The sequence below is a fragment of the Chlamydotis macqueenii genome, chromosome W (genome assembly GCF_036417535.1).
Source record: "Chlamydotis macqueenii isolate bChlMac1 chromosome W, bChlMac1.mat, whole genome shotgun sequence".
Taxonomy (NCBI): domain Eukaryota; kingdom Metazoa; phylum Chordata; class Aves; order Otidiformes; family Otididae; genus Chlamydotis; species Chlamydotis macqueenii.
The window spans coordinates 54,308,218-54,335,340 of NC_141592.1; the positions used below are offsets into that span (position 1 = coordinate 54,308,218).

Here is a 27,123-nt window from a genome sequence, read left to right on the forward strand (position 1 = left end):
TATCAGTCCAACTATGCAATCCAAAAGGTGGCTCTGCATAGATGCCCAGCATATAGTTCACCACCTGAGCCAACGCTGAAGCAAGGCGCACTTTAGTCCTTCGTCTAGGTTTTCTTTTTTGTTTAAAACCAAGCTACTGCAGCTTCAAGTATTTTGCATTACATAGGGTTTTTTAAAATAAATTAGTGTTATATTTTTCAATATTCAGACATATACTATAATATATACAGTACAATAAATGTTCTCATTCTTTTTAATTTCTTTTTTTTAATAAATCCCTGAGAATGTATGTTGACAGTTGCTAAGTTTCCACATGCACGAGCATTGTGTGCCATGCTTCTGGATGAACAGCACTGCAAAGCCACGTGGTCAGCCTTTTAACTATATTTCATTTGTTGGTTTGTTTAAATATGCTGAAATGTAAGGATGAGTTACAAAGGAGTAAAGCTGAATCCATTTGAGGTACTTATCACAGGATGGAGGTGTTTTGTTTGGTTTTTAAAGCCACTGCAATATATAGAATCATAGAATGGTTAGGGTTGGAAGGGACCTTCAAAGGTCATCTAGTCCAACCCCCCTGCAAGGAGCAGGGACATCCCCAACTAGATCAGGTTGCTCAGAGCCTCATCCAACCTGGCCTTGAACGTTTCCAGGGATGGGGCTTCCACCACCTCTCTGAGCAACCTGGTCCAGTGTTCTACAACCCTCAGTGTAAAAATTTTTTTCCTAATATCTATTTTTCCTAATATGTTTGTTTTTGAGGCTGTGAACATATACAGAAAGAATAGGAGAGCAATGTGGGCTTTTGCCACTTGACAACATATACTCAGTGTAAACCAAACCTTTTTTAACCTCTCACACAAAATAGAAAAAAAGGAAAAAAAATTAAACACACAAACTTTCACAACATGACAGTTTAGTTTGCAAACTCAATATAACTATACACATATAATACCGGTGTGGCTCTGTTTCTTTAAGTTCAAAAGTATACAAAGGCTCAAGTATAAACAAACCACCACCCCCACCTCCCTTCACACATTTTCATCAACCAAACCGTTCACGAACTAACATCATCAGTTTCTTTTTGCCTTTGTAGATTTGTTTTAGGTTGTCAATAAACTGTGTAAACTGGATATGTCCATCATGAGCCATTAAGAAGGTCTCTCGGGCCTTGCTGAGGAACTCTATAAACTCACTATAGTGTCGCGGGCTGATGTGAGTGAGACGCGAATGAGTTGTACTAATGTAGGCTCCAATCGTGGCATCCAAGAGTTGCCTTAAAGGGGCTTTGTCCAGTGACATGAGCTTACCAGAGTTCCTCCTTCCATGAAGTATCACCATGCCAGGAGTGGTCAAAGTACACCTACGCAAAATATCTGACAGTACTGTTGCACATTTGACACTTTTGACCACCAGAGGTATTATAGCTGCTAGCTCATTTTTCCCAAGAGAGTGGCTGAGCGCACATGCCCACAGAACGTCATTAATGGCAGGGTGTGTGTCCTGATTGTAACCCAAGTTGAGATGCGTCATGGCCAAAGTGGCCAGCTTGTAGGCCCGCATGGGGTAACCACGGTGCTCCATGTATCGTGCTATAGTAAAAAGCTGCGAGTAGCTCATGCCGGTTGCAGCAGCATCTAGAACAATTTGGTAAGCGGTCTCAAAGGCTATGTGATCCTTTTCACATAAGGTCAGTGCAGAGAGGGCACAGTTTTGAGGATCCTTCATGGCAGACTGTAAAGCAAGCGTCCTACCACTGCTGGCCAACTTCTCCTGCTGATGGCAGTCCAGATGCAGACGGACAATGGTGCTGTTGGACATCACTGTTGTAGCAACAATACTAGTGGCTTCTGTTGGAGTGAAAAGTGTAAACCAGTTTTGCATGATGCTATCCAGCGCATAAACACCTGGGGAGAGAAAGAAAGGATTAGCTACAACTGATAAAATCTAGCAGATACAGATGTTCAGCAAGAGATTACATTTTCAAAGTCTAAGAGGTTGTGTCGTAGTTTAGCCCCAATTGGGACCAGACTATGCAGTCTCTCTCTCACTCCCCCCACCCTCCAAGAGAATAGGGGGAGATAAGGTAAGAAAAAAAAGCTTGAGGTTCGAGATACAGACAGTGAGAGATCCTTAAAGTTACCGTTATGGGCAAAACAGACTCAACTTGGGGAAAACTATTCATTTATTACTAAAACCAAAGCAGGATAATGAGACAAAGAACAAGAAAACCTCCCCTCACCCCTCCCTCTTCCTGGGCTCAACATTATCTCTACCTCCTCCCCGCCCCAAGTGGCACAGAGGGGAAGAGGGAATGGGGGTTTATGGTCAGTTCATCACACATTGCTTTATGCCGCTGCTTCATGGTCGGGGGAAGAACTCCTCGCATTCCTCCTCTGCTCCATCATAGGGTCCCTCCCACGGGCCACAATCCTTCATGAACTGCTCTGGCATGGGTCATTTCTTCCACAGGGTGCAGCCCCTCCAGAACGACTGCCCCAGCACGGGCCCTCCACAGGCCACAGCCTCCTTCAGGGCACATCCACCTGCCCCAGCGTGGGGTCCTCCACGGGCTGCAGGTGGATCTCTGCTCCTCCGTGGGCCTCCATGGGCTGCAGGGGGACAGCCTGCTTCACCATGGGCTGCAGGGGAATCTCTGCCAGGAGCAGCATTACTCCTCCCCCTCCTTCTTCACTGACCTTGGCATCTGCAGCCATTCCTCTCACAAGAAATTCTTCACAATCAGGCTCAGGCAGATGCCTCTCAGGTTCTCTTCACATCTCATCTCCTCTCCACTTCTTGCAGCTGGGCCAGGCCAAGTCAGGCCCAGTCAGCTGCCCAGCGGGAGGCCAGAGGATGAGGGCCACAAGGCCCACAAGGCTCGCGCCTCCCACTCTCTGCCCCTGCTCAACCTCTTCACATCTTCTTCCCTTCTTTTTTTTTTCTGTTTTCCCCTTCTTAAATACGTTATCAGGGAACATTCTGCTACCAATTGGCTTGGCCTTGGCCAGCAGCGGGTCCGCCCTAGGCCCGGCCGAGTCCACTGAACAAACGGGAAACTACTTCTAGCAGCTTCTGACAGAAGCTACCACCGTAGCCTCCCCTCACTAAATAAAACCAGAACAGGTTGCCAGTATATCCAAGGAGATGTGCTTCAGCAATAAGGGCTAAACCAGATAACAGGAAAAGGCTGGAAAAGGACATTAAAACAAAGGCTACTGTGCAAACTCTGTAGCAATCACCGAAATGCAAATAATAACACAAAAGCCTGCAAGATAAGCTTTAATCTCCTGGTGTGACAACTGAGCTGTTTTACTTGTTATCTAAGACAATTTGGATAACAAGTTCTGGCTTATTTGGTCTGATCACATCACTCAAAAGCAGCTCTCACACTGAACATGTAAAAGGCAATTTAATTTTTTTTTCTCAATGCACATCTCAAGGTACAGCACATGCACAAAAGAATATGAAAACATGCTCATTTAACAGAACACAATGGAATTTAATACTAAGCATACCTTAAGAAAATAATCCTAACCCTCACCTCCTCTCAACAGGCTTTTCAGATACATCTTGTATCAAATTCATATGCACCTGAACATCAAGATCCTTATCAGGGAAATACTCTGAGCAATATGCACTATTTGATATTATCTGAAATAGATATTTTCCTTAGTATCACTTTATCTCTGGCACGTGTGTGTGGTGGGGGGGGATGAAGGGGGAAAAAGTGTGTAATGGGTTCCATAAATTGAACCTTATAGCCAACTAGAGTGTCTTATTATTGCTAGAGGCAGGTTACACACATCTGTGAGCCCACCTAAACCACATCCAGAGGTCCTTTTCTCCGTAGGAGTCTGATGTTTCCTGTGCATCCCTTCACTCATGCAAAAATTTAGCATAGTCAGAAAACACCAGATCTTCATTTAAATTAACATATTCCTTGTTTTATCAATTTGATTAAGTCTCAAGAGTATTTTGTGTGACATTAAAGGTTCTTTATGGAATGCTTCTATTGGAATATGTAAACTAATTTAAAGCAGTATTAAAACCAGCATTTTATTTGCCAATATGTAACTGAATAAAATAATACTCGGGCACTGATACCTGAAAGATAGTCTCAGTAATAATTAACTTAGCAAAGACATAAAAGCAATAAAACAAGAGCATTGCATGAAAATTTGCAGATACAAACCATTTTCTGGCTGAGGGCATACAAAGGCAAGCTGTATTTTCCCACACTACTGACAACATTAATTTCCCAGTTAAGCATAAAGCAAATAATAAACTAATCCAGAGAATAAGCAGCAGTAATCCTTTGACGTTCTGAAACTCAAGAAGGATCTATGCGATCCAATCCAACTCAGATGTATGAGAAAGGAGTAAATACAGTAGGGAACCATACTTTCCAAAAATACCTTTAGTGACAATTAAAATTGCTCCCTTATCATAGCACTTATATTGTCCTCACTACCACAGTGGCTGATTTTTTTTTTTTTTTTTTTTTTTTTTTTTTTTTTACAGCTACACAGTTTTTAACGCCCTCATCTTCACTTTCAGATTCTGTATCCTCATCTTGCAGATGGTAAACTGGAATAGTGAAGCTAAGTGATATCTCATCAAGACACAAAAAATTTACAGCAAAGCCCAGAAATAAACATAATGTCCTGCTGAGTGCACTATTCTCCCACTACTATCCTCTAAGTACGAGGCTAGTTCTGCTCCCATCTTATTTTCACCTTACATGGTTAAGGATATATGTCCTGGTTCCGTCTAGGATAAAGTTAATTCTCACAGGAAGCTGTGAGGGAACACAGCTGGGATAGCTTACCCAAGTTAGCCAAAGGGATATGGATACCATGTGATGTCATGCTCAGTATATAAAGTGGGGACCTCAGGGAGGAGTGGGTTTTTCTGCTCAGCAGGGAGCTGGGTATCAGGGTGTACTGTGAGCTATTGTACTGGAAATTATGTGCTTAGTATATTCAGTTATTGTACTGAAGTTTTTTTTCCCTCCTTTCTCTGTTTTTTTCTTCCTTTCCTGTTCTGTTAAACTGTTTTTATCCCAACGCTCAAGTTTTGCCTTTCTTTTTCTTCCGGTTCTCCTCCTCATCTCATGTGGGGATGGGGGAGTGAGTGAGCAGCTGTGTGTTATTTTAGCTGCCAAGTGAGGCTAAACCATAACAATATATTACACTTTAAGCTTGGATTTACCCAGGGGCTTAAAAAAAAAACTCAAACAACAAGCAATAAGAACCCCTTCATGAAATCTTGTCTGCCACACAGTGGGAGGCATCCTCAGCATTTCATTCACCTGTTTTCTGGTTCCTCTTCCTCACAGCTGATTAGATAGTGCTCTCACCAGTCTTTTGGAGCCTCACCTTTCAGAGCAAGAAAAGTTGTAGCATAGTGTAACAGCCCATAACCACAAGCCTTTTTTCTTCTGCAGCCTCAAATTCAACATGGAGGGGACAAGAGGAAATCTAGGGTATTTCCCATGAGGTTATGCACATCCCTACCTTACAGGGTAGAGAAGTCACACTGCATTACTCAACTATTGTCTCAGTTGGCCTGTCTAGTCTATCACATACTCAAAAATCTCACTCATCATTGCCATAAATAATGTCTTCTAATCAAAGGAATTTTATAGATGAACAGAATGTGGGAGACGTTTGCAGAGCCCGGGTGTTGACAAACAAGATCAAGCCTTCTAAGGTTAGCTGACAAAAAGGCAGGAGCCCTTGAGAAGCATCTCAGAACATACCTACTTCTGTTGCACACGTTACCAGCCACCTCACCATTTCCCGCCGTCGCCAATTCAGTGTTGACAGTGTCATCCGCATCACCTATTAAAACAACACAAACAAAATACAATTTAATCCTATTCCAAAACTAAGTCAATATATCAATGGGGATTTAAGTTACTCAAATAGACTGAGGTTCAAAATGGCGGCATCCTGCCCTCTCCACTGTTACCTCTTTTTAGCTGATATGTCAAAAGACTTTAAGAAATACTGCTCAGCTATCTTAGAAGAGCATGCAGAGAGTAATTCCAACTGCAGGTCCTTCAAGGCTAGAGGAGAATCTCTGTTTTATTCAGGGAGAAGAAAAAAAAAAAACCCACAAAAAGCACCCCCCCCCCAACAAAAAAGCCCAACTAATTACCAGTTATTCAAACTAAATTATACTGTGTCTCCTCCCTCTATGTATGTTAGTCTTTAAAGTGGAAACATGTCAACTCTTGTTGGGCAAACTAAGCCATCTAATTTTTCCCCCATCTGCATTTTTCTTTCATTGACTTCAACAATACAGACAGGTGTTAGAGTGTACTGTGTTTTGACTGGCTGCTTATGCTGCAAGGATCTAGAATCATAGAATAGTTTGGGTTGGAAGGGACCTTTAAATGGCATCTTGTCCAACCCCCTGGCAAGGGGCAGGGACATCTCCAACTACATCAGGTTGCTCACAGTCTCGTCCAACCTGGCCTTGAGTGTTTGCAGGGATGGGGCATCCACCACCTCTCTGGGTAACCTGTTCCAGTCTTCTACCACCTTCAGTGTAAAAATTTTTTTCCTAAAATCCAATCTAAATCTACCTCCCTCTATTTTAAAACTAGTACCCCTTTGTTCTGGTGTTGTTAGTGAGGGGGGGCCTAAGGTGGTAGCTTCTGTAGGAAACTGCTAGAAGTTGCTCCCCTTTGTTTAGTGGACTCGGCCGGGCCTAGGGCAGACCCGCTGCTGGCCAAGGCCGAGCCAATTGGTAGCAGAATGTCCCGTGATAACGCCTCTGTGATAACGTATTTAAATAGGGGAAAACAGGAAAAAAAGAGAGAAGATGTGAAGCAGCTGAGCGGGGGGCAGAGAGGGGGAGGCGCAGGCCTCATTGGCCTTGCAGGCCTCACCCTCTGGCCACCCACCGGGCAGCCGACTGGGCCCAACTCGGCCCGGCCCGGCTGCAAGAAGTGGAGAGGAGATGAGAAGTGAATAAGATGTAAAAAGGATCCTGAGAGGCGTCTGCCAGCCTGTTGTGAGGAACGGCTGCAGACGTCAAGGTCAGTGAAGAAGGAGGGGGAGGAGTAATGCAGCTCCTGGCCAAGATTCCTCTGCAACTCGTGGTGAAGACCATGGTGGAGCGGGTTGTCCCCCTGCAGCCCATGGAGGTCCACGGAGGGGCAGAGATCCACCTGCAGCCCGTGGAGGACCCCATGCCGGAGCAGGTGGAGGCCTGAAGGAGGCTGTGGCCTGTGAAGGGCCTGGTGGGACAGCTGTTCTAGAGGGACTGCACCCCGTGGAAGAGATGACCCACGCCGGAGCAGTTTCACGAAGGACTGTGGCCCGTGGGAGGGACCCCACGCTGGAGCAGAGGAGGAATGCGAGGAGTTCTTCCCCCGACGATGATACAGCGGCGTAAAACAACGTATGATGAACTGACCGCGACCCCCATTCCCTTTTCCCACCCCGTGCCGCTCGGGAGGGGAATGTAGTAGAGATAATGTTAAGCCCGGGAAGAGGGAGGGGTGGGGGGAGGTTATCTTGTTCCCTGTCTCATTATCCTGCTAATTTTAGAAATAAATGAATACTTTTCCCCAAGTAAAGTCTGTTTTGCCCGTAACGGTAACTTGAAGGATTTCTCCCTGTCCTTATCTCAAACCTTGAGCTGTTTTTCCTTATATCATCTCCTCCTATTCTCTCGGAGGGTGGGGGGAGCGAGAGAGAGACTGCGTAGTCTGGTCCCGATCGGGGCTGAACTACGACACCCTTGTCCTGTCACAACAGGCCCTACTGAACAGCCTCTCCCCATCTTTCCTGTAGGTCCCCTTTAGGTACTGGATAACTGCTATAAGGTCTCCCCGGAGCCTCCTCTTCTCCAGGCTGAACAGCCCCAACTCTCTCAGCCTGTCCTCATAGGAGAGGTGCTCCAGCCCTCTGATCATCTTCGTGGCCCTCCTCTGAACCTTCTCCAACTGGTCCATGTCCTCCTTGTGTTGGGGGCTCCAGAACTGGACACAGTACTCCAGGTGGGGTCTCACCAGGGCAGAGTAGAGGGGGAGAATCACCTCCCTCGACCTGCTGGCCATGCTACTTTTGAGGCAGCCCAGGATGCAGTTGGCCTTCTGGGCCGCAAGGGCGCATTGCCGGCTCATGTTAAACTTCTCATCCACCAGCACTCCCAAGTCCCTTTCCTCAGGGCTGCTCTCAATCCATTCCCCGCCCAGCCTATATTTGTGCTTGGGATTGCCATGACCCAGGTGCAGGACCTTGCACTTGGCCTGGTTGAACTTCATGAGGTTGGCACGGGCCCACCTCTCCAGCCTGTCAAGGTCCCTCTGGATGGCATCCCTCCCCTCCAGCGTGTCGATGCTACCACACAGCTTGGTGTTGTCGGCAAACTTGCTGAGGGTGCACTCTATCCCCCTGTCCATGTCACCAACAAAGATGTTGAACAGGGCCGGGCCCAGATGATTTTTAAGTCTGCTTATAAACAACCACCAGTGATTCCGTGCTGGCCTCCAAACATTCACTCTTTGGGAGCTTGGTGACTGGTTGTACATCATCCAAATTTACAGCATAACGGCAGCTTTGTTGGCCTCAGACATCATGGTATCATTTCGACTAAACAGTGATTTAAGTGCTAGATTGGAGAACAGCGTTTTGAGAGAAAGAAAATTAATCTATGAGAAGCAACCCAACACATTTTTAAATATGAAAATATGGCTAACAAATTATGGAACTAGCCTTTGCTTGAAGTCTTTCTGGAAGAAAAACAGGGATCCTCAAGGCAAAATGCTTTGGAGTGCAAGTGTGTGTCCTATTCTCTCCATCAAAGAGAAAGAGTCTAGGTGATTTTCTATATTAATACACACAAAAATTGAAAGCTAACACTCTTCCAATATCCAAGATGAATTTTCAGCTTCTCCCAAGTAGAGTAAATCCAAGAGAAAATACAGGGTTATGGACTGAATTCTGCTACTGGTGAGGGAGGGAAGGAGGTAAAAATAAAAAAAAAAAAAGACATGAATGACTACTACTCTGAAAGTCTTCTCTGATGACTTCCCTCACTGTGGTGGTCTGTAAAAGGATCATCAATCACAAGAGCCTCCAGCATGCATAGTGGGCATAATAGCAGCTCCAGTGTAGACAGTCCTAACTTGAGAGCAAAACCCAATAATATATCTAGTTTCTTGACCTGGAAAAGTTTACTGATTTGAACTATTCTGGAATTAGGTTCCTTTCATTTGATTAAACTGACAAGCTGAGAGCACTAAGAGAGGAGCCCTTTACTGATTATAAAAGGACCCAAAGATTTCAAATAAAGCATATATTGATATCTTGACCAAGGAGGAGCTAAAGTTAATTTATAATGTAGCCCATGTAGCCAAAGAACTATTTCATTTCTGCTCAATACGTTCTTGAGTCACTCTCTTCCTAAAAGGAAGTTCCAGATCTGTCCAAGTTCTATCCAAGATCTGTGTTATCAATTGAAGAGAGCTTCTCAACAGGTTAGTAAGTCTGAAAATTACAAGAAGTCCCTGGGAATTACATAGCTTATCTGAAAGCCAAGCTCTCTTCCACAGAGAATAATCTTGACTTTGTCCTGAAGGATTTTTTTTTTAATAAGAATTTCTTAGTCTAGAGGAACAGAAGATCTCACTACCCCTAAGAGATGCAAGAAATGTCCAAACAACCATTAGCTCCCGCACCAATGTGAAACCTCTTTGTCATGCACATTGGAAGGAGGTTTATTTATTTACAGGCTTTCAGGAAAAGGACATCACTTGCCAAATATGCATCAAATGATCACCTGCACTAACTTGCTCAGCAGTTCTGTCAGCAGTACCTGTCTGCATATGTGCGGTAATACTTGCATTGATGTAGCATACAACAGGAAAATGGAGGAACAAAAGCCCCTCCCTGTGCCTGCAGATCTCACAGCATCTGTGCCAGTAAGGTTCTGAAGGACAGAATACACCTGAGATGCTCCATGCACATTTGGCCACAGTGATGACCTCTTTCCACAGCTAGTTTAAATGCCTTCCCTCTGCTGAGTCACATAACACATGTTGCCATTGGAAATAGGGAGAAAGAACCCAGGAGTCCATACATTACTCCCAAATCTAGAACAACGTAAGAGGCTTTTCTGTCACAGAAACCCCAGTGAAAGAGTTGTGAAAGACAGTGCTGCCACTGTAAGGCTTTTACAGGAAAAATGTTACTGTAGAAATCTATACAGCCATAAGTTACTACCAGAAAACTGTTGTGCATCTTCCTTCTGGAAAGCAAACTACCTTTAAGATTCTTAAAACACCTTAGTAAGCTTGCGGCAGACAGTGGACATGTTCTACACCAGTTTATTCCAAACACCAGATTTAGGAGAAAGTACAGCTTCATGATATTTCTTTCACTACATCTTACTGAAGACATTCTCACAACACTATCATCCACACGGGGGTATCCATGAACACAGTGATATCCAAAGTGTGCTGCTACCACTGAATGATACTTGGTGAATGCTTGAGATGACATTCAAGTCAATCATAAGGATCTTTCTCTCTCAAGTAAACAAACATTTCAGGTAGAAACATACCAAGATGTGAAAAAAAGAAGCAGATTTCCACAGAAACCTTGGGAATAAGAAAGGCTAACAAAGCACACAATCTCAGCTTTCTGATTACAGACTTTCGTTTCTAAAAGTCAAATAGTACCAAATAGTTCTAATAGGCAAATAGTACCTTTCTTTGGCATGAGAAGCAACTGGGATAATATCCTTTCCCCAGAAGTCTTTGGAGCTTTGTTTACTGAAGCAAAGTAATAAATGGTTATCTGATCCTTGCAGATTTTTTTGTTGTTTTTTTTTTTTGTCATTTTTAAGAACTCCCTGAGGAGGGATGGAGATTTATTTTTGTTGAAATGAACTGTGTAAACTCCAAGATTCATCAGTGTAAGGCAATATTACTTCAGATACCTAAAAACTTAGCTGTCTCCTTTTAGCTTGTCAAGTCTCTCCCAAGAGCCTGAAAACTGATCTGAGGTTCTTGTACACGTCAAGCTGAGTCTGATGCAGATGATCACCCCACAGCTTGTGAAGTGCAGAATTTGATGAGGTGAGAGGGCTGCTGTTAGCACAGTCTGCCTTTGAAACAGGTCATTATGGTTGACCTTCGCTTTCTCTAGTAATTCAACAAGCACCTACACCAAATCTCATGTGAGGGAAAGGAAGGGAAGGATGGGAGGAATGATAAGAAACTCCTCAAAGTCATGCAAAAAATGTGCAAAAGTGCATTTGTGGCAAGCAAAATAATTTTGCTCTCTAGCTATCCCTACATATACTCCTGAACACATTGCATTGGTCCTCTCTCACTCCTAAACAGAGGAGTGCTGTCCTGGTTTCAGCTAGGATGGAGTTAATTTTCCTCTCAGTAGCTGGTGTGTTTTGGATTTCAGATGTGAAGAATGTTGATAAACACCCTGATGTTGCTAGTTGTTGCTAAAGAGACCAAGGACACTGTCTGGCTTTCCAAGTCTCGCTAATGTGCAGGTACAGGAAGCTGGGAGGGATATAGCCAGAAAAACTGACCCAAACTGGCCAAAGAGAGTATTCCATGCCATAAATGTCATGCTCAGTATATAAGTGGGGAGGTGAGCTGGTGAGCTGCCTCTTTTTCTCTTGCTGTTCGGAATCGTTCAGGGATTGTTTACAGGCTTTTTTTGTTCCGTGATTGCTGCTTGGAATGGGCTGTATCAGTCATCAGGTCGTCAGGTGGAAAGAAACTGTACATCATTCATTGTTCTTGTTTGTTTGTTTTGGTGGATTTTAAAAATTATTATTATTATTATTTCTATTAGTATTATTATCATTGTTATATATATGTATATATTATTATCTTTTCCTTTGCTATCCTAGTAAACTGTCTATCTCAATGCACGAGTTTTCTTTTCTTCCCGATTCTCTCCCCTGTCCCCTGGGGAGGGTGATTGAGGAGTTCTGTGGTATTTGATTGCTGACTGTAGCTAAACCACAACAAGTGCCCTTCAGCCAGCTGTTCCCGGCTCTCTCTTCAACTTGAATGGCACAAAGGGGCTGCGCAGACCCTTGCTCTGTGTTTACCAGTCAACTGCACTTTTCATCAGAAAACAGAATCTAAAAATTCCAGACAGACCCCAAAAAGGGTATCGTCCTCAGTGACTTAAAGAGCTATACCCACCAACACAGGATCAAATTCCTGTCTTCTATTGTAGTAACAATGAATGAGGAAAATACCTGAAGGCCCAACTCCAGAGAAACTTTCAGAAGAGTGATATCTGGCAAGCTGTCCATGAGTGTTGCTATTTTAAATGCATCCTGGGCAAGTTTGAAGATGTGTGATGAGGAGTGAATATTTTTCTGGATGGATTCCAACACTGTTTCCAGCCTCCGACCATCACCTGCAAGGTATAAACAGAATCACCAAAAAAGAACAAGCTCCCAAAACATCCAGAGATGCATTATAATTGAGCCTGCCATTGCTATGCAATAGTACAATGATTCATATATATACATTTTGTTTTTTATAAACCTTCCATAATTAAATCACATAAATGAAAGATATAAGACAGCACAAACTCCTCTAGTGCCTAATGGTGTTAGTATAGTACTAGTCTCCACTCTGCTCCACCCTCTGTTTTGTTCGTTCAGTTCATCTTAGCATGTGCTAAGGGAGGCAGGGTGTGTTGCCTAGAGAACTGCTGTAGCAAGCATGCCAACCGCATTCCATCCTGGAAGTAGCAACTGCATTTTACCCTAGAAGTTCTTCTATTAGGATGAACCTTAGAGAAACTAATGTGTGTGTGTGTCCCCCATCATTGTCCCACACATGGCCAAAAGTCATCCCAGTTTGTGAATTTTAGAAGTGATTTGTCCACTCCTGGGTTTCACAGTCTATATCATGTCAGAAGAACAAAAAGCTGTCTCACCAGCCTCAAATCAAGCCCATATGGCTACCATCTAGCTAGTTTAACCACTTTGCTAGAAAATTAAGTGACAAGTTTAAGTCAGTGTGGGAAAAAAACGGATATCGGGGGGATGAGAGAACACTGTTCCCCAAAGTTCAGCTCACATATTGACATAGGCTACAGCGGCCTTAGGCTGAGATGCAGTTGCTGCTCCCAGGAATGGAATGTGGTTGCCATGGTGTTCTGGTTTTGTTAGTAAGGGGGGGCCCAAGGTGGTAGCTTCTGTAGGAAACTGCTAGAAGTTGCTCCCCTTTGTTTAGTGGACTCGGCCGGGCCTAGGGCAGACCTGCTGCTGGCCAAGGCCGAGCCAATTGGTAGCAGAATGTCCCGTGATAACGCCTCTGTGATAACGTATTTAAGAAGGGGAAAACAGGAAAAAAAGAGGAGGAGAAGATGTGAAGCAGCTGAGCGGGGGGCAGAGAGGGGGAGGCGCGAGCCTCATGGGCCTTGCAGGCCTCACCCTCTGGCCTCCCGCCGGGCAGCCGACTGGGCCCAACTCGGCCCGGCCTGGCTGCAAGAAGTGGAGAGGAGATGAGAAGTGAATAAGATGTAAAAAGGATCCTGAGAGGCGTCTGCCAGCCTGTTGTGAGGAACGGCTGCAAATGCCAAGGTCAGTGAAGAAGGAGGGGGATGAGTAACGCAGCTCCTGGCCAAGATTCCCCTGCAGCCCGTGGGGAAGACCATGGTGGAGCAGGTTGTCCCCCTGCAGCCCATGGAGGTCCACGGAGGGGCAGAGATCCACCTGCAGCCCGTGGAGGACCCCACACCGGAGCAGGTGGAGGCCTGAAGGAGGCTGTGGCCCATGGAGGGCCCGCTGGGACAGCTGTTCTAGAGGGACTGCACCCCGTGGAAGAGATGACCCACGCCAGAGCAGTTTCACAAAGGACTGTGGCCTGTGGGAGGGACCCCACGCTGGAGCAGAGGAGGAATGTGAGGAGTTCTTCCCCCGACGATGACACAGCGGCGTAAAACAATGCGTGATGAACTGACCGCGACCCCCATTCCCTTCCCCCCTCCCCCCCCGTGCCGCTCAGGAGGGGAGGTAGTAGAGATAATGTTAAGCCCAGGAAGAGGGAGGGGTGGGGGGAGGTTATCTTGTTCCCTGTCTCATTCTCCTGCTAATTTTAGAAATAAATGAATAGTTTTCCCCAAGTCGAGTCTGTTTTGCCTGTAACGTTAACTTTAAGGATTTCTCCCCGTCCTTATCTCAAACCTTGAGCCGTTTTTCTTATATCATCTCCTCCTTTTCTCTCAGAGGGTGGGGGGAGTGAGAGAGAGACTGCGTAGTCTGGTCCCGATCGGGGCTGAACTACGACACATGGATAAGGCCTGCTCTGGCTAAGCAGAATGTGCAGCATCTCAGAAATGGAGAACAGGGTTCCTCAAAGGTGGTACAGCTTGTCTCCGTTACCAGGGATGTGGATGAGCTGCTGAGATAACCACATAGCTGCTATCAAGAAAGATGGATCGCACCTGCTGTCCATGTCCTGTAGCTGAACTTTGCTCATTATAATGTCATTATAATACCAAAACACACCTCCATCCCAAAAGCTACCCACCTCCAAGGTGCGACCACCCCTCACTGAGCATGCATTCTGAATTTCTTTTAGTCTATACCTTTAAAAGCAAAGCGAGAAAAATTTGCACCAATCCTGACAAAGGTATGTATGACTAGAGTCACTCAAGCTCCACTTAAAAGTATAGAAACATTATAAAAGGTTACAAATGAAAGGGGGAACTAGGGAAGACGACCACCATCGAAACTTTGGGATCGGTCGATGGGCCCCCTGCAAAGACGCCTGTTGGGTAAGAGCTCTGTGTTATGTGCACTTATACACTGACATCAAGCTAGCTATTAACAGTCACTAGTGGTTAGGTTTGTTGATATGTTTAAGTTTATCTATTACTTTAAATCCACCTTTGCAGTCAGTATCTATCACCGGTATCACTCGAATCTGCATTTGTCACAAACCCATATAATAAATTGTTGTTGTTGATTGAATTAATATAAGTTTCTGGAAACTTTAATAGTTGGCATTGGGGACTCAAGGGATTTGTCTCAGTGTCACTGCTCATGAGAGTCCCTGAATAGGTTAGGTGAATATCCTCCAATCCTGTGGGATACCAAGAGGGACTTTGGTTTCAGTGACGCTGCCAGTGTCAGCCTGGCAGGCTGGCCAAGTTGTAAAGGGTCCAAGGAGACCCCCTTCTCTTTAACCGGAGTGTGGTAGGCAGATCGGGTGCAAGGGTCTCATCATTTCTTGGGAAACTAGCAGGCTGATCAAATTGCAAAGGGCTCGAGGTAGCCCCCCCCTTCTCTTGTCCCTGTTTTCCTTCTTGACTTTTCGTGACAGTCAGTTCAGTTTTTTTTTTCCCATTTCAAGCTCCCGTCAAACTGCAATTTGAATTCCTAAACACAACTTTTATGATCTATTTATTCCATGCAATATTAAAAGTATACATTTAGTTGAGTACGTAACTGACAGCAATGTACCTTTGGCCGCTGTTAGCAAGGTCGATGCCAGCTCACACTGCTGGGATTCGATGTGGCTTAGGGTGAACCAGCGGGGATACCGGTTTGGAACAACTGATGCAATGTGGTGCGGGTGGGACATATCTCCCAAAGGAGATGTAGATTCCAGTACTAGCAACCTGAAACAAGGAAGAAACCCTCTTTCATGAAATCATTATTATATTAGGTTACTCGTAAGCAAAACTAAAGCTGCAAGAACACTTGACCTTGTTTATGAAATGTGCAGTTTTGGGTATAAAGATATTGGAAAACAACTTCTCTTTTTTTTGACCTTGCAATAAATTGAGACATACCAAAAAGGACATTTTACTGTTCAAATATCAACTACTTTTTAAAGTCCTTAAACTCTAGCCTACCAACATTTGATAATGTGCATGCTAATATGAAAGACTTCCCTTTTGATTTCTATCAGGAGTCAAACCTCCTCCCTAGTACCACTGAAATACCTCTTTATATAGCTTTATATACATAAAAATAAAATACATATAAATTCTTCAGCTGATTTTTTCCAAGACAGAGAGAGGGAGGAGAAAAAAGATGCATTATTAAATGGTTTCAACAAACAGGAAAAATCCCAACTACATAATGCAAAAAGTATTATTAGGTTATGAGTAACAGTAAATAGACAAAGAGCATGAAAGGAAGACATTGTTTTAGGGAAATCTTTTGTCACTTTGAATTTCATTGCGAGTTTCTATGTTTCTTTGCTGCGAAAAGAAATGCTATTGTGAATTGGTGGCTTTCATGCAATTTTGGCAAAATTAGGGAACATAACAACAAGCAGATTTAGCGTTTTTCACTTTTTTTCTCTTTCAAACATCAATTATTTAGCTAGGTTTTAGCAAAGCTACTTTGTGATTAAACATCGCCATTAAGTCTGATTCCCAAAGCCTGGGTTGAAATTCAGGCTTAACAAGGGATCAGCCAAACTAAGCCAAACATTCAAGTTCAGATTCCAAATGAGCAGTCAACTAGGTCACCACAGATCCACATTCTCCAAGGCTCTACTCCATATGTTTCAGTGCTGTAAGCAGAGAACTGTAGGCAGAAGCGACCATCAGGAATAGCACATCCTGTCCTTGCAGACCTGAGGTGCATGTATGAAAAGCCTTATGATCTCAGCTTCCATTGATTTCACACTGAGTGTTCCACACACTAAGAGAGGATTAAAAAAAAAAAAAATAAACAGCAACAGATGTTTTTGAATACAGAGAGGCAAAATACTCCAGAGTTCCCATCATGGGTCAATGACCTGTGTAGACTGACACTGAACACTTATGTCTGGAGAGCAACTAGCTGTAGTCTTGGAGAGTTAACTTCTTTGATAAATGTTCAAGTGAAGAAAGAAATATGCTCCACTTCTAAAAGGATGAGCAACTGCACAGATTTCTATGTGGAAATATTTCACCCATGCCATAGAGGAAGGGATGCTCAAATTTCCCTCTTCCAATCCATTCCACCTCACAAACGAGACACACATTCAGTCTTCATGTTTGCTTTCTTCCCCCTCCCTCCTCCCCAGCAAAGTTTAGTTTTAGTTTGTATCAGGACTGCTTTGTACACTGAACTATCACTTTGGTGTGAATGGAAAGAGTTCTTTATGAGAATTTTTGAGAAGTGTCAAGGAATGTGGACAGACATGGAATAGAAAGTGTCTGCATCTGCCATCACAACAGTTCAAAATAGCAGTCCACATTTCTTAAGAGTGCCAAATATATATACAAATATAAAAATAAAACAAATTTTTAAAAATAAATGTAAAATATAAAAACGTTGAACTCTTATCTGCCTTATAAAGTGATGCCAAGAGAACTATGGAGAATAGCCCTGATTATGATGATGTCTCCTGTGATTTTACCAGATGGAAACAGACAGACAACTCTTTCTTATACTGGTCTGTTTGAGAAGAAACTTCTTTGGCTGGATGGCAGCTTCATGACAAAAGATGGCTGGAGCTCCCCATGATTAACTAGAGATTTCATTATTTGGATCTTTCAGTGCCTTGCTTGTTTTCCCAGTTGAGAAAGGAAACTTACAGAAAAGAAGTTTTCAGTTATGATTTGTTTCTGGGGAAAGTCCAAATCCTTCTTCAAGAGGAATTGCATGCTATTGTCACATTCACTGAAGCATTCAGTGCACTATGCAAAGCTGCTAATAGATGTCTATTCCAGTCTTTTAATGTGGTTTCAGTAGTTTAGTTTCAGGAGGAAAACTCCACACAAACAATCTCTGAGAAGCACTTCAAGGTAGTGATTGGAATTAAGTACAAGGACACAAGTCTACTTTATAAATCAATGTTTTTTTCTTAAAAAACCAAAACCCACACACCACACATTTTGTACTGTCTTGCTGTTCTGGTATGACCAGGGTTATTGATGTGCTTAACTTGCAATGAAAGAAATGGAGTGTACTTAGATGGCCCCGACAGCTTTCTGATCATATGTTTGAATGTTCTCAATCGTTTATCAGTAACGCACTTTTGTCTTCTCAGTCTATTTCCTAAAATTCTAATCATCCTTCCCTAACATTCACTATTAGACACTCTTAGAGGCAAAAAAAACCCCAAACAGGCTAAGCATACCTTTGGCCTGACCTGATAGTAGCTATGTTTTGTTCTTATGCATGCCTTCTCATTTAGTCCTTTGAATATAGGATTATTTCTTCCCCATTTAGCTTTCTGGAGAAACTAGCTCCGGAATACACACCTCCAAACTACTAGGACACAACCTGTCTGATGAAGCTAAATGCTGTGGGAAAGAGAAAGAGAATGTCAATCTTTACAGACCATTGAAACCCAACTTCTGGACCTTTTTATGTGGATAGTATGTCCTTCAGTCACTGTGCAATCATTCTTGATAATAATGACCAGGAAAATCCAACACTTTTTTTTTTTTAAATCTGGGACTTGATTGCCCTTAGTATTCAGTTGTGGCTATTCTTTGTCAACCATCATTTACTACAAGTTCTTGACAGTGACCAGACAATCTAGATGGGACCAGTTTCTTCCCTGCACTGTATGTGGACAACATAGATTTATTGCTGATCATTGGGCCCTTGGAACTTCCATCAGAAGACCCTTCTTAGCCACCATTAACAATCTGATCTGCACTGAGCACTCCCTGAGAAACATCTTTTTCCCTGATTACTGAAGACAAATGGGATGCAAGTCTCAATATTCACCCAGAAGCATGCAAGACCGCTTAATTATGAAGCACAAGAAAGAAGTACTGGCTCTGACCACACCATATGGTTTCAAATGGGGAGCACAGTTCAGCCCACTGCTGTCAGCATGGCACCAGTGCCAGCACCGAGGGTCCAGAAGCTGAGGAGGGATCACAGATAAGTGCAGATAAACCTAAACTGCGGTCCAATAGCACCCCTGTCGCTCCAGCCAGCAAGTTGGCTTTGTTGGGGGCCCAGCTGAAGTGTCTCTATACCAATGCACGCAGCATGGGGAATAAACAGGAAGAGCTGGAGATGCTTGCACACGAGCAGGGCTACGACCTCATTGGCATCACGGAGACGTGGTGGGATGACACATACGACTGGAGCGTCAACATGGAGGGATATAGGCTTTTTAGAAAAGACAGGAAGGGGAGACAAGGAGGGGGTGTCGCTCTCTACGTCAGCAACCAGCTGGAGTGTGTGGAGCTCCGCCTGGGGATGGAGGAGGAGCTGACAGAGAGCTTATGGGTCAAGATTAGAGGATGGGGACGGACAGGGGACGTTACGGTAGGGGTCTGTTACAGGCCGCCTGGCCAGGACAGAGCAGATGAAGTGCTCTATAGGCAGATAGGAGCAGCCTCATGGTCACAGGCCCTGGTCCTCATGGGGGACTTGAACCACCCTGACATCTGTTGGAGAGACAACACTGCAGGGCACAGGCAGTCCAGGAGGTTCCTGGAATGCGTGGAGGACAACTTCCTCCTGCAGGCGATAGAGGAGCCGACAAGGAGGGGTGCCATGCTCGACCTTGTGCTCACCAACAGGGAGGGGCTGGTGGGGGATGTGAAACTGAAGGACAGCCTTGGCTGCAGCGACCATGACATGGTGGAGTTCAAGATCCACGGGGCAGCAAGGAAACTACATGGCAAGCTCTCTGCCCTAGACTTCAGGAAGGCGGACTTTGGCCTCTTCAGGGACCTGATGGGCCAAGTGCCATGGGAGGCGGCCCTGGAGGGAAGAGGGGCCCAGGAAAGTTGGTCCATATTCAAGGAGCACCTCCTCCAAGCTCAGCAGAGGTGCATCCCGATGAAAAACAAGTCGGGCAAAAAGGCAATGAGGCCGGAGTGGATGAGCAAGGAGCTCCTGGACCAACTGAAAGTGAAAAAGGAGGCCTATAGAGGGTGGAAGTGGGGACAGGTAGCCTGGGAGGTCTACAAAGAGGCTGTGTGAGTGGCCAGGGATAAGGTAAGGAAGGCCGAAGCCCTGGCAGAACTGAATCTGGCCAGGGATATAAAATGCAACAAGAAGAGCTTTTATAGGTACGTAGGGGACAAAAGAAAGTCCAGGGAAAATGTAGGCCCCCTCCAGAAGGGAACTGGTGTCCTGGTTACCCAGGACATGGAGAAGGCTGAGGTTCTCAATGCCTTTTTTGCCTCAGTCTTCACCGATAAGAGTTCCTGTCCCACCGCCCAAGCTGTAGAAGGTGCAAGCAGGGACTGCGAGAATGAAGAACTGCCCATTGTACTCGAAGAGCAGGTTCGGGATCATCTGAAGAACCTGAAAGTGCACAAGTCCATGGGTGCTGATGAGATCCATCCGCGGGTCCTGAGGGAACTGGCGGATGAAGTTGCCAAGCCACTGGCTATCGTATTTGAGAAGTCGTGGCGGTCTGGTGAGGTCCCCGATGACTGGAAGAGGGGGAACATAACCCCAATTTTTAAAAAGGGGAATAAGGAAGACCCAGGTAACTACAGGCTGGTCAGCCTCACCTCTGTGCCTGGCAAGGTCATGGAGCAGATTCTCCTGGAAACCATGCTAAGGCACATGGAGAGCAAGGAGGTGGTTGGTGACAGCCAGTATGGCTTCACCAAGGGCAGATTGTGCCTGACCAATTTGGTGGCCTTCTATGACGGGGTTACAGCATCGGTGGACAAGGGACGAGCAACTGACATCATCTCCCTGGACTTGTGCAAAGCTTTTGACACTGTCCCGCACGACATCCTTCTCTCTAAACTAGAGAGACATGGGTTTGATGGACGGACCACTCGGTGGATAAGGAGTTGGCTGGATGGCCGCACTCAGAGAGTGGTGGTCAATGGCTCAATGTCAAGGTGGAGACCGGTCATGAGTGGCGTCCCTCAGGGGTCCGTGCTGGGCCCGGCCCTGTTCAACATCTTTGTCGGCGACATGGACAGTGGGATAGAGTGCACCCTCAGCAAGTTCGCCGACGACACCAAGTTGTGTGGTGCCGTCGACACGCTGGAAGGGAGGGATGCCATCCAGAGGGACCTTGACAGGCTGGAGAGGTGGGCCCGTGCCAACCTCATGAAGTTCAACCAGGCCAAGTGCAAGGTCCTGCACCTGGGTCATGGCAATCCCAGGCACAAATACAGGCTGGGCGGGGAATGGATGGAGAGCAGCCCTGAGGAGAAGGACTTGGGGGTGCTGGTGGATGAGAAGCTTAACATGAGCAGGCAGTGCGCCCTTGCGGCCCAGAAGGCCAACCGCATCCTGGGCTGCATCAAGAGAAGCGTGGCCAGCAGGTCGAGGGAGGTGATTCTCCCCCTCTACTCTGCCCTGGTGAGACCCCACCTGGAGTACTGTGTCCAGTTCTGGAGCCCCCAACACAAGGAGGACATGGACCAGTTGGAGAAGGCCCAGAGGAGGGCCATGAAGATGATAAAAGGGCTGGAGCACCTCTCTTATGAGGACAGGCTGAGAGAGTTGGGGCTGTTCAGCCTGGAGAAGAGGAGGCTCCGGGGAGACCTGATAGCGGTCTTCCAGTACCTCAAGGGGGCCTACAAGAAAGATGGGGAAGGACTGTTTAGTAGGGCCTGTTGCAATAGGACGAGAGGTAATGGTTTTAAAATAGAGGGGGGTAGATTTAGATTAGAAATTAGGAAAAAAATTTTTACGATGCGAGTTATAGAACACTGGAACAGGTTGCCCAGAAAGGTGGTGGAGGCCCCATCCCTGGAAACATTCAAGGCCAGGTTGGATGAGGCTCTGAGCAACCTGACCTAGTCAGGGATGTCCCTGCTCCTTGCAGGGGGGTTGGACTAGATGACCTTTGAAGGTCCCTTCCAACCCTAACCATTCTATGATTCTATGATTCTATGAAATCTGTCACTGAGAGTTAATTTATAAAGAAAGCTGGTGGAACAAATAGTCTTATCATCTGCTAAGCAGCAGATGATCCTGAGACTGCTGGTAAGATGCCTCCTTCCTCATTTCCTTGCCACTACCATCACACACAAACACACAGAATCACATCAGTAAGAGAATATACACGCTAAAGCTGTTGTTTAACACAAACTCACATGCCCCAAGAGTGAAATTCTAGAAGGATTTGTAAGATTGAATGCTGTTTTACAGTTGTAGATAAACACTAATTGTATATTTATAAATTATTATACTGTAGTTATTATAGACATCAATTGCTTTTACAAATGACAGAACCAAATTAATTTCTCCTTAAAGGGAACAATGCCTCAAGACTAGGTTGATTACCAAGCTTTTTCCCCTTTTCCAAATCGCTATTTGTGCTCTCACTAGATAACTTGTGAATACATACCGCATGGCTTTCAGTGCAGTTTTGTATGCCAATTCAGCATCATGAGGGAGGAGAGAGGTGAAAAGATACTTGGCAAATGTGTGCATTGGAACACTCTCTCGATGGATTACTTCACCTAAACCACTATATGGTCCAGCTGTGGGAAAGAGAAAAAGAATGTCAATCTTTACAGACCGTTAAAACCCAACTTCTGGACCTTTAAAAACATTCACTATACCTTGAGTTAGAAGTGCTATTCAGACAGTTTGCTGTGCAAAAGGTAAAGATATATTGATATTTTTGTGAAATATATTACAAGTATATTAAATATCATATATTCTTTGACACAGTAAGACAGACTGCAAATTGTATAGTACTAAGCACGCTACCAGTGCACATACAAATGACAGAATGGTCCCAGGACTCCATGGGGTTAATTCAGCAAGTCTACGGTATGTAAAAGTAGAAGGTGATAATTCTAGTTTTTCCCCTGTATAGTTATATTGTGCATATAAATCCCTATGCACCCTCTGTTGGTGCATAATTGCTTCATCACAAATCCATAAGAAAAAAAAATGTTACAGGGGAAAAACATGTATCTTTAATTGAAGTTACATGACCAATCACTACAGCAGCACCTGATCCCTATTAATGTCTCACCTGACATTAGGTATTAGTCAGCCTCACCTGGATGCCTGGCAAGGTCATGGAGCAGATTCTCCTGGAAACCATGCTAAGGCACATGGAGAGCAAGGAGGTGGTTGGTGACAGCCAACATGGCTTCACCAAGGGCAGATCGTGCCTGACCAATTTGGTGGCCTTCTATGACGGGGTGACAGCATCAGTGGACAAGGGACGAGCAACGGATATCATCTACCTGGACTTGTGCAAGGCATTTGACACTGTCTCACACGACATCCTTCTCTCTAAACTAGAGAGACATGGGTTTGATGGACAGACCACTCAGTGGGTAAGGAATTGGCTGGATGGCCGCACTTAGAGAGCAGTGGTCAACGGCTCCATGTCCGAGTGGAGACCGGTCATGAGTGGCTTCCCTCAGGGGTCCATGTTGGGCCCGGCCCTGTTCAACATCTTTGTCGGCGACATGGACAGTGGGACAGAGTGCACCCTCAGCAAGTTTGCCAATGATACCAAGCTGTGCGGTGCGATCAGTACACTGGAAGGGAGGGATGCCATCCAGAGGGACCTTGACAGGCTGGAGAGGTGGGCCCGTGCCAACCTCATGAAGTTCAACCAGGCCAAGTGCAAGGTCCTGCACGTGGGTCGTGGCAATCCCAGGCACAAATATAGGCTGGGCGGAGAATGGATGGAGAGCAGCCCTGAGGAGAAGGACTTGGGGGTGCTGGTGGATGAGAAGCTCAACATGAGCAGACAATGTGTGCTTGCAGCCCAGAAAGTCAACTGCATCCTGGGCTGCCTCAAAAGTAGCATGGCCAGCAGGTCGAGGGAGGTGATTCTCCCCCTCTACTCTGCTCTGGTGAGACCCCACCTGGAGTACTGTGTCCAGTTCTGGAGCCTCCAACATAAGAAGGACATGGACCAGTTGGAGAAGGTCCAGAGGAGGGCCACGAAGATGATCAGAGGGCTGGAGCACCTCTCCTATGAGGCCAGGCTGAGAGAGTTGAGGCTGTTCAGCCTGGAGAAGAGGAGGCTCTGGGGAGACCTTATAGCAGTCTTCCAGTACCTCAAGGGGGCCTACAGGAAAGATGGGAGAAACTCTTCAGTAGGGCCTGTTGTGACAGGACAAGGAGTAATGGTTTCAAAATAGAGGGGGGTAGATTTAGATTAGATATTAGGAAGACATTTTTTAGACTGAGGTTGGTAGAACACTGGCACAGGTTGCCCAGAGAGGTGGTGGATGCCCCATCCCTGGAAATGTTCAAGGCCAATTTGGATGAGGCTCTGAGCAACCTGATCTAGTCGGGGATGTCCCTGCTCCTTGCAGGGGGTTTGGACTAGATGGTCTTTGAAAGTCCCTTCCAACCCTAACCATTCTATGATTCTATGATTCTATCCCACTGTCCATGTCGCCGACAAAGATGTTGAACAGGACCGGGCCCAACACAGACCCCTGAGGAACGCCGCTCATGACCAGTCTCCACTTGGATACGGAGCCGTTGACCACCACTCTCTGAGTGTGGCCATCCAGCCAACTCCTTAACCACTGAGTGGTCCGTCCATCAAACCCATGCCTCTCTAGTTTAGAGAGAAGGATGTCGTGTGGGACAGTGTCAAATGCCTTGCACAAGTCATCAGTTGCTCGCCACTTGTCCACTGATGCTGTAATTCCATCACAGAAGGTCACCAAATCTGATTTTGTTAATCCATTATAGCCACATGATCTTAAAAATTGTATTTGTTGTAGGGACACTATTCCCATTGTTGAGGCAATGGATTTTGCTCACACTCAGTGCAGCCAGTGTAGTACTTCAACTTCATAACAGCAGTGTCGGGACTGACAACAGAAATGGCAATTTAAAAAAAATTAAATGCAACTATTTGCTTGCTGAGTTCTGAATATTCACAGTGCATATGAATCCCATTTTTACATTTTTTCTGCAACCTTAAGACTGTTATTCCTATTAATAGGAAAACTGCATCAAGTAGTTTATTACTTCAGCGGCTAGAGGTTCAGGTATAAAATGTTTTAAGATACAGAATAAGAATCTTACTTTAAATATTATTGGACAATTATTGCACAAATAGCAGTCAGCAGTCCTAGAAGTTATTACTTCCTCTTCTACTAGAAATTCCAACCCACCACGCTTGGATGGATGAATGATTGTGTGAGCACACTTCTTCACTGCAGTCACACGTATCATAGCTTCCAGCAGTGGTTCAAACTAACATGGCTGACCCTACACTGAAGCAGATGAGGAGTACTCACAAAATTTATTCAGCCACTTTTGCTGCAGAGCATGAACCATGAGAGAGATGGTAACAACTTGGACCAGCACAGCTGTTTCAGCAATGTTTTTCTGACTGGTGCCTTAGCACAAAATACAAAGATAAAAATCACTAGGCATGAAAAAAATCTGCGCTCCATAGGTGGGCATTTCTGAAGGATGACGCTGATCACAAAGGAAACATCAATGAAGATTAAGTAGGTGACAGCGTGTCTCTCAATCATTTAAAATGAAGTTGAAAGCCATTCAAAACTAGCTGTCATTGCTTCAATGTATGTTTGCCAGTTGGTGGTCCAGTCAGAAACTCAGTTAGGACACAAAGAATACATGATAAAGCATTTATATGAAAATATATTCTGCCATTAACTTAGCAGTCAAGCAAAAAATTAGAACACTTCTTGCAACATAGTCTTATGTTCTGCTTTCCCATGCGTTCAAATGGTAGCTACATACAGCATGCATTAATCTGCATTAACAACATAGAAATCAGCTTAATATTAGATTAAGCTTTCTTTATTATAATCTACAGGACTTTAACTCTAAAAACACACAATTGATATGATTAGGATCTTAAATCACTGCACAGTTTTTTCCTCCATGTGAGCTGGCAGTTTCTGCCTAACCTGGAGTAAACTGAAGCTACTGCAGAAAAGCCAGATTTCTCAGCACACAGTAATGCAAGACCATCGTTGCACACTGCTCACCACAGCAATTTTGTCGGTAGTTATTTTAGTAGATTTCCTGCTATGATCACCTGTTTACTACTCTAAGAAAACAAAAAGAATATCAGCGATCAAAGTAGTAAACTAGAAGTATCAGAGAATACTTGAGAGAAATCCCGCCTTTCCTTTACCAGTAAATAGATGCAGGAAATTGATTTTATAATCCATAGGATCCCTCTATGGTGGTTAATAGCTGGATCCAACAAGCAGCTGTTCTTGTCCAAAGGCCATAAAGCAGCGGTTACAGCCACACCATAATGGAAACTCTCCCTACAGTGTAGCTTATCTGCAGTTTCTAATGGCACCATCAGTAGGTACCAAATTCTTTAAGGATCTGGGTAATAATAATGACTCAAAGCTGAGAACCCTAAACAACATACTGTGTCTCTTCCATTAAACAAGTAGTTTTAAAAGACAAATGTCTTATAGAAAGAAAGCAAAACCTAACTGCTGTGTAACAGTCTTCACAACTTACCTAGAGCAGTATCACACTCCCCACCATCACTTGAGCAAGCACTCAAAACTTGGACCATGCCTTTAGCTAATTGGTTCCCTTAAAGTTTTTTTCTTCCATTTAAAAAACCAAAAACTAGAAAGACAACCTTAGAACCCACAAGACTACTCTCTGAACATGAGGCTTAAGTGCTATATGTTAAGCCTTTTTAAAAGCTAAGGCAAAAGCATGCACTTTTTTGTACAGATTTTATTGCAATACACTGGCTAATTCCCAAACACAAGTTATTTTTCTTAATCAAAATTTAGTCACAAGATCAGTCCTGAAGCCTCAAAACTTGATTATATATTTCAATTTTCATGTATGATACAAACTTTAGAAGCAAATTATTTTCCTAATTCCTACAAAGAAAATGTTATATTTCTGTCCCAGCAATTCTAAGTGACTTTTCTGAGCTCTTCACTTGGGAACAGAGATAAAAATCATCATATATTTACAAAGCTGCCAGTCCTTTTTCAGTATACAAGTGACATTTAGAAATTTGCTACCCGATAACTGTTGATGATAATTTATGTCTATATTATTTACTTGTGAGCCTGGTTTGTATAATTAGGATACTGAGATCATGACAAGAAACAAATCTAAAGAACAAAATACAATAAAAATTAAAATGAAAGGCTTATAGGTCAGTAGATGCCTTATCGCTACAGTCATGTGATATGTGAAGTACATTTGATTTTCATAAGACACTGTAAATAAAATTTTACTGGAGTTCTACAT

General features: G+C 44.5%; 1 protein-coding gene across 2 annotated transcripts in view; it reads right to left on the reverse strand.

Moving 5' to 3' along the window:
- Positions 1-1,044: 1,044 nt before the first annotated feature.
- Positions 1,045-27,123, reverse strand: part of LOC147596819 (zinc finger SWIM domain-containing protein 6-like) — a 174,042-nt gene continuing 147,963 nt past the window's right edge. For both annotated transcript variants that reach the window (XM_086769518.1, XM_086769519.1), the window contains 5 exons: positions 22,262-22,397; positions 15,484-15,641; positions 12,259-12,422; positions 5,765-5,846; positions 1,045-1,907 (listed from right to left, as the gene is read on the reverse strand). In XM_086769518.1, coding sequence (XP_086625644.1) covers positions 1,045-1,907; positions 5,765-5,846; positions 12,259-12,422; positions 15,484-15,641; positions 22,262-22,397 — 1,403 coding nt within the window. The remainder of the gene's footprint in view (positions 1,908-5,764; positions 5,847-12,258; positions 12,423-15,483; positions 15,642-22,261; positions 22,398-27,123) is intronic.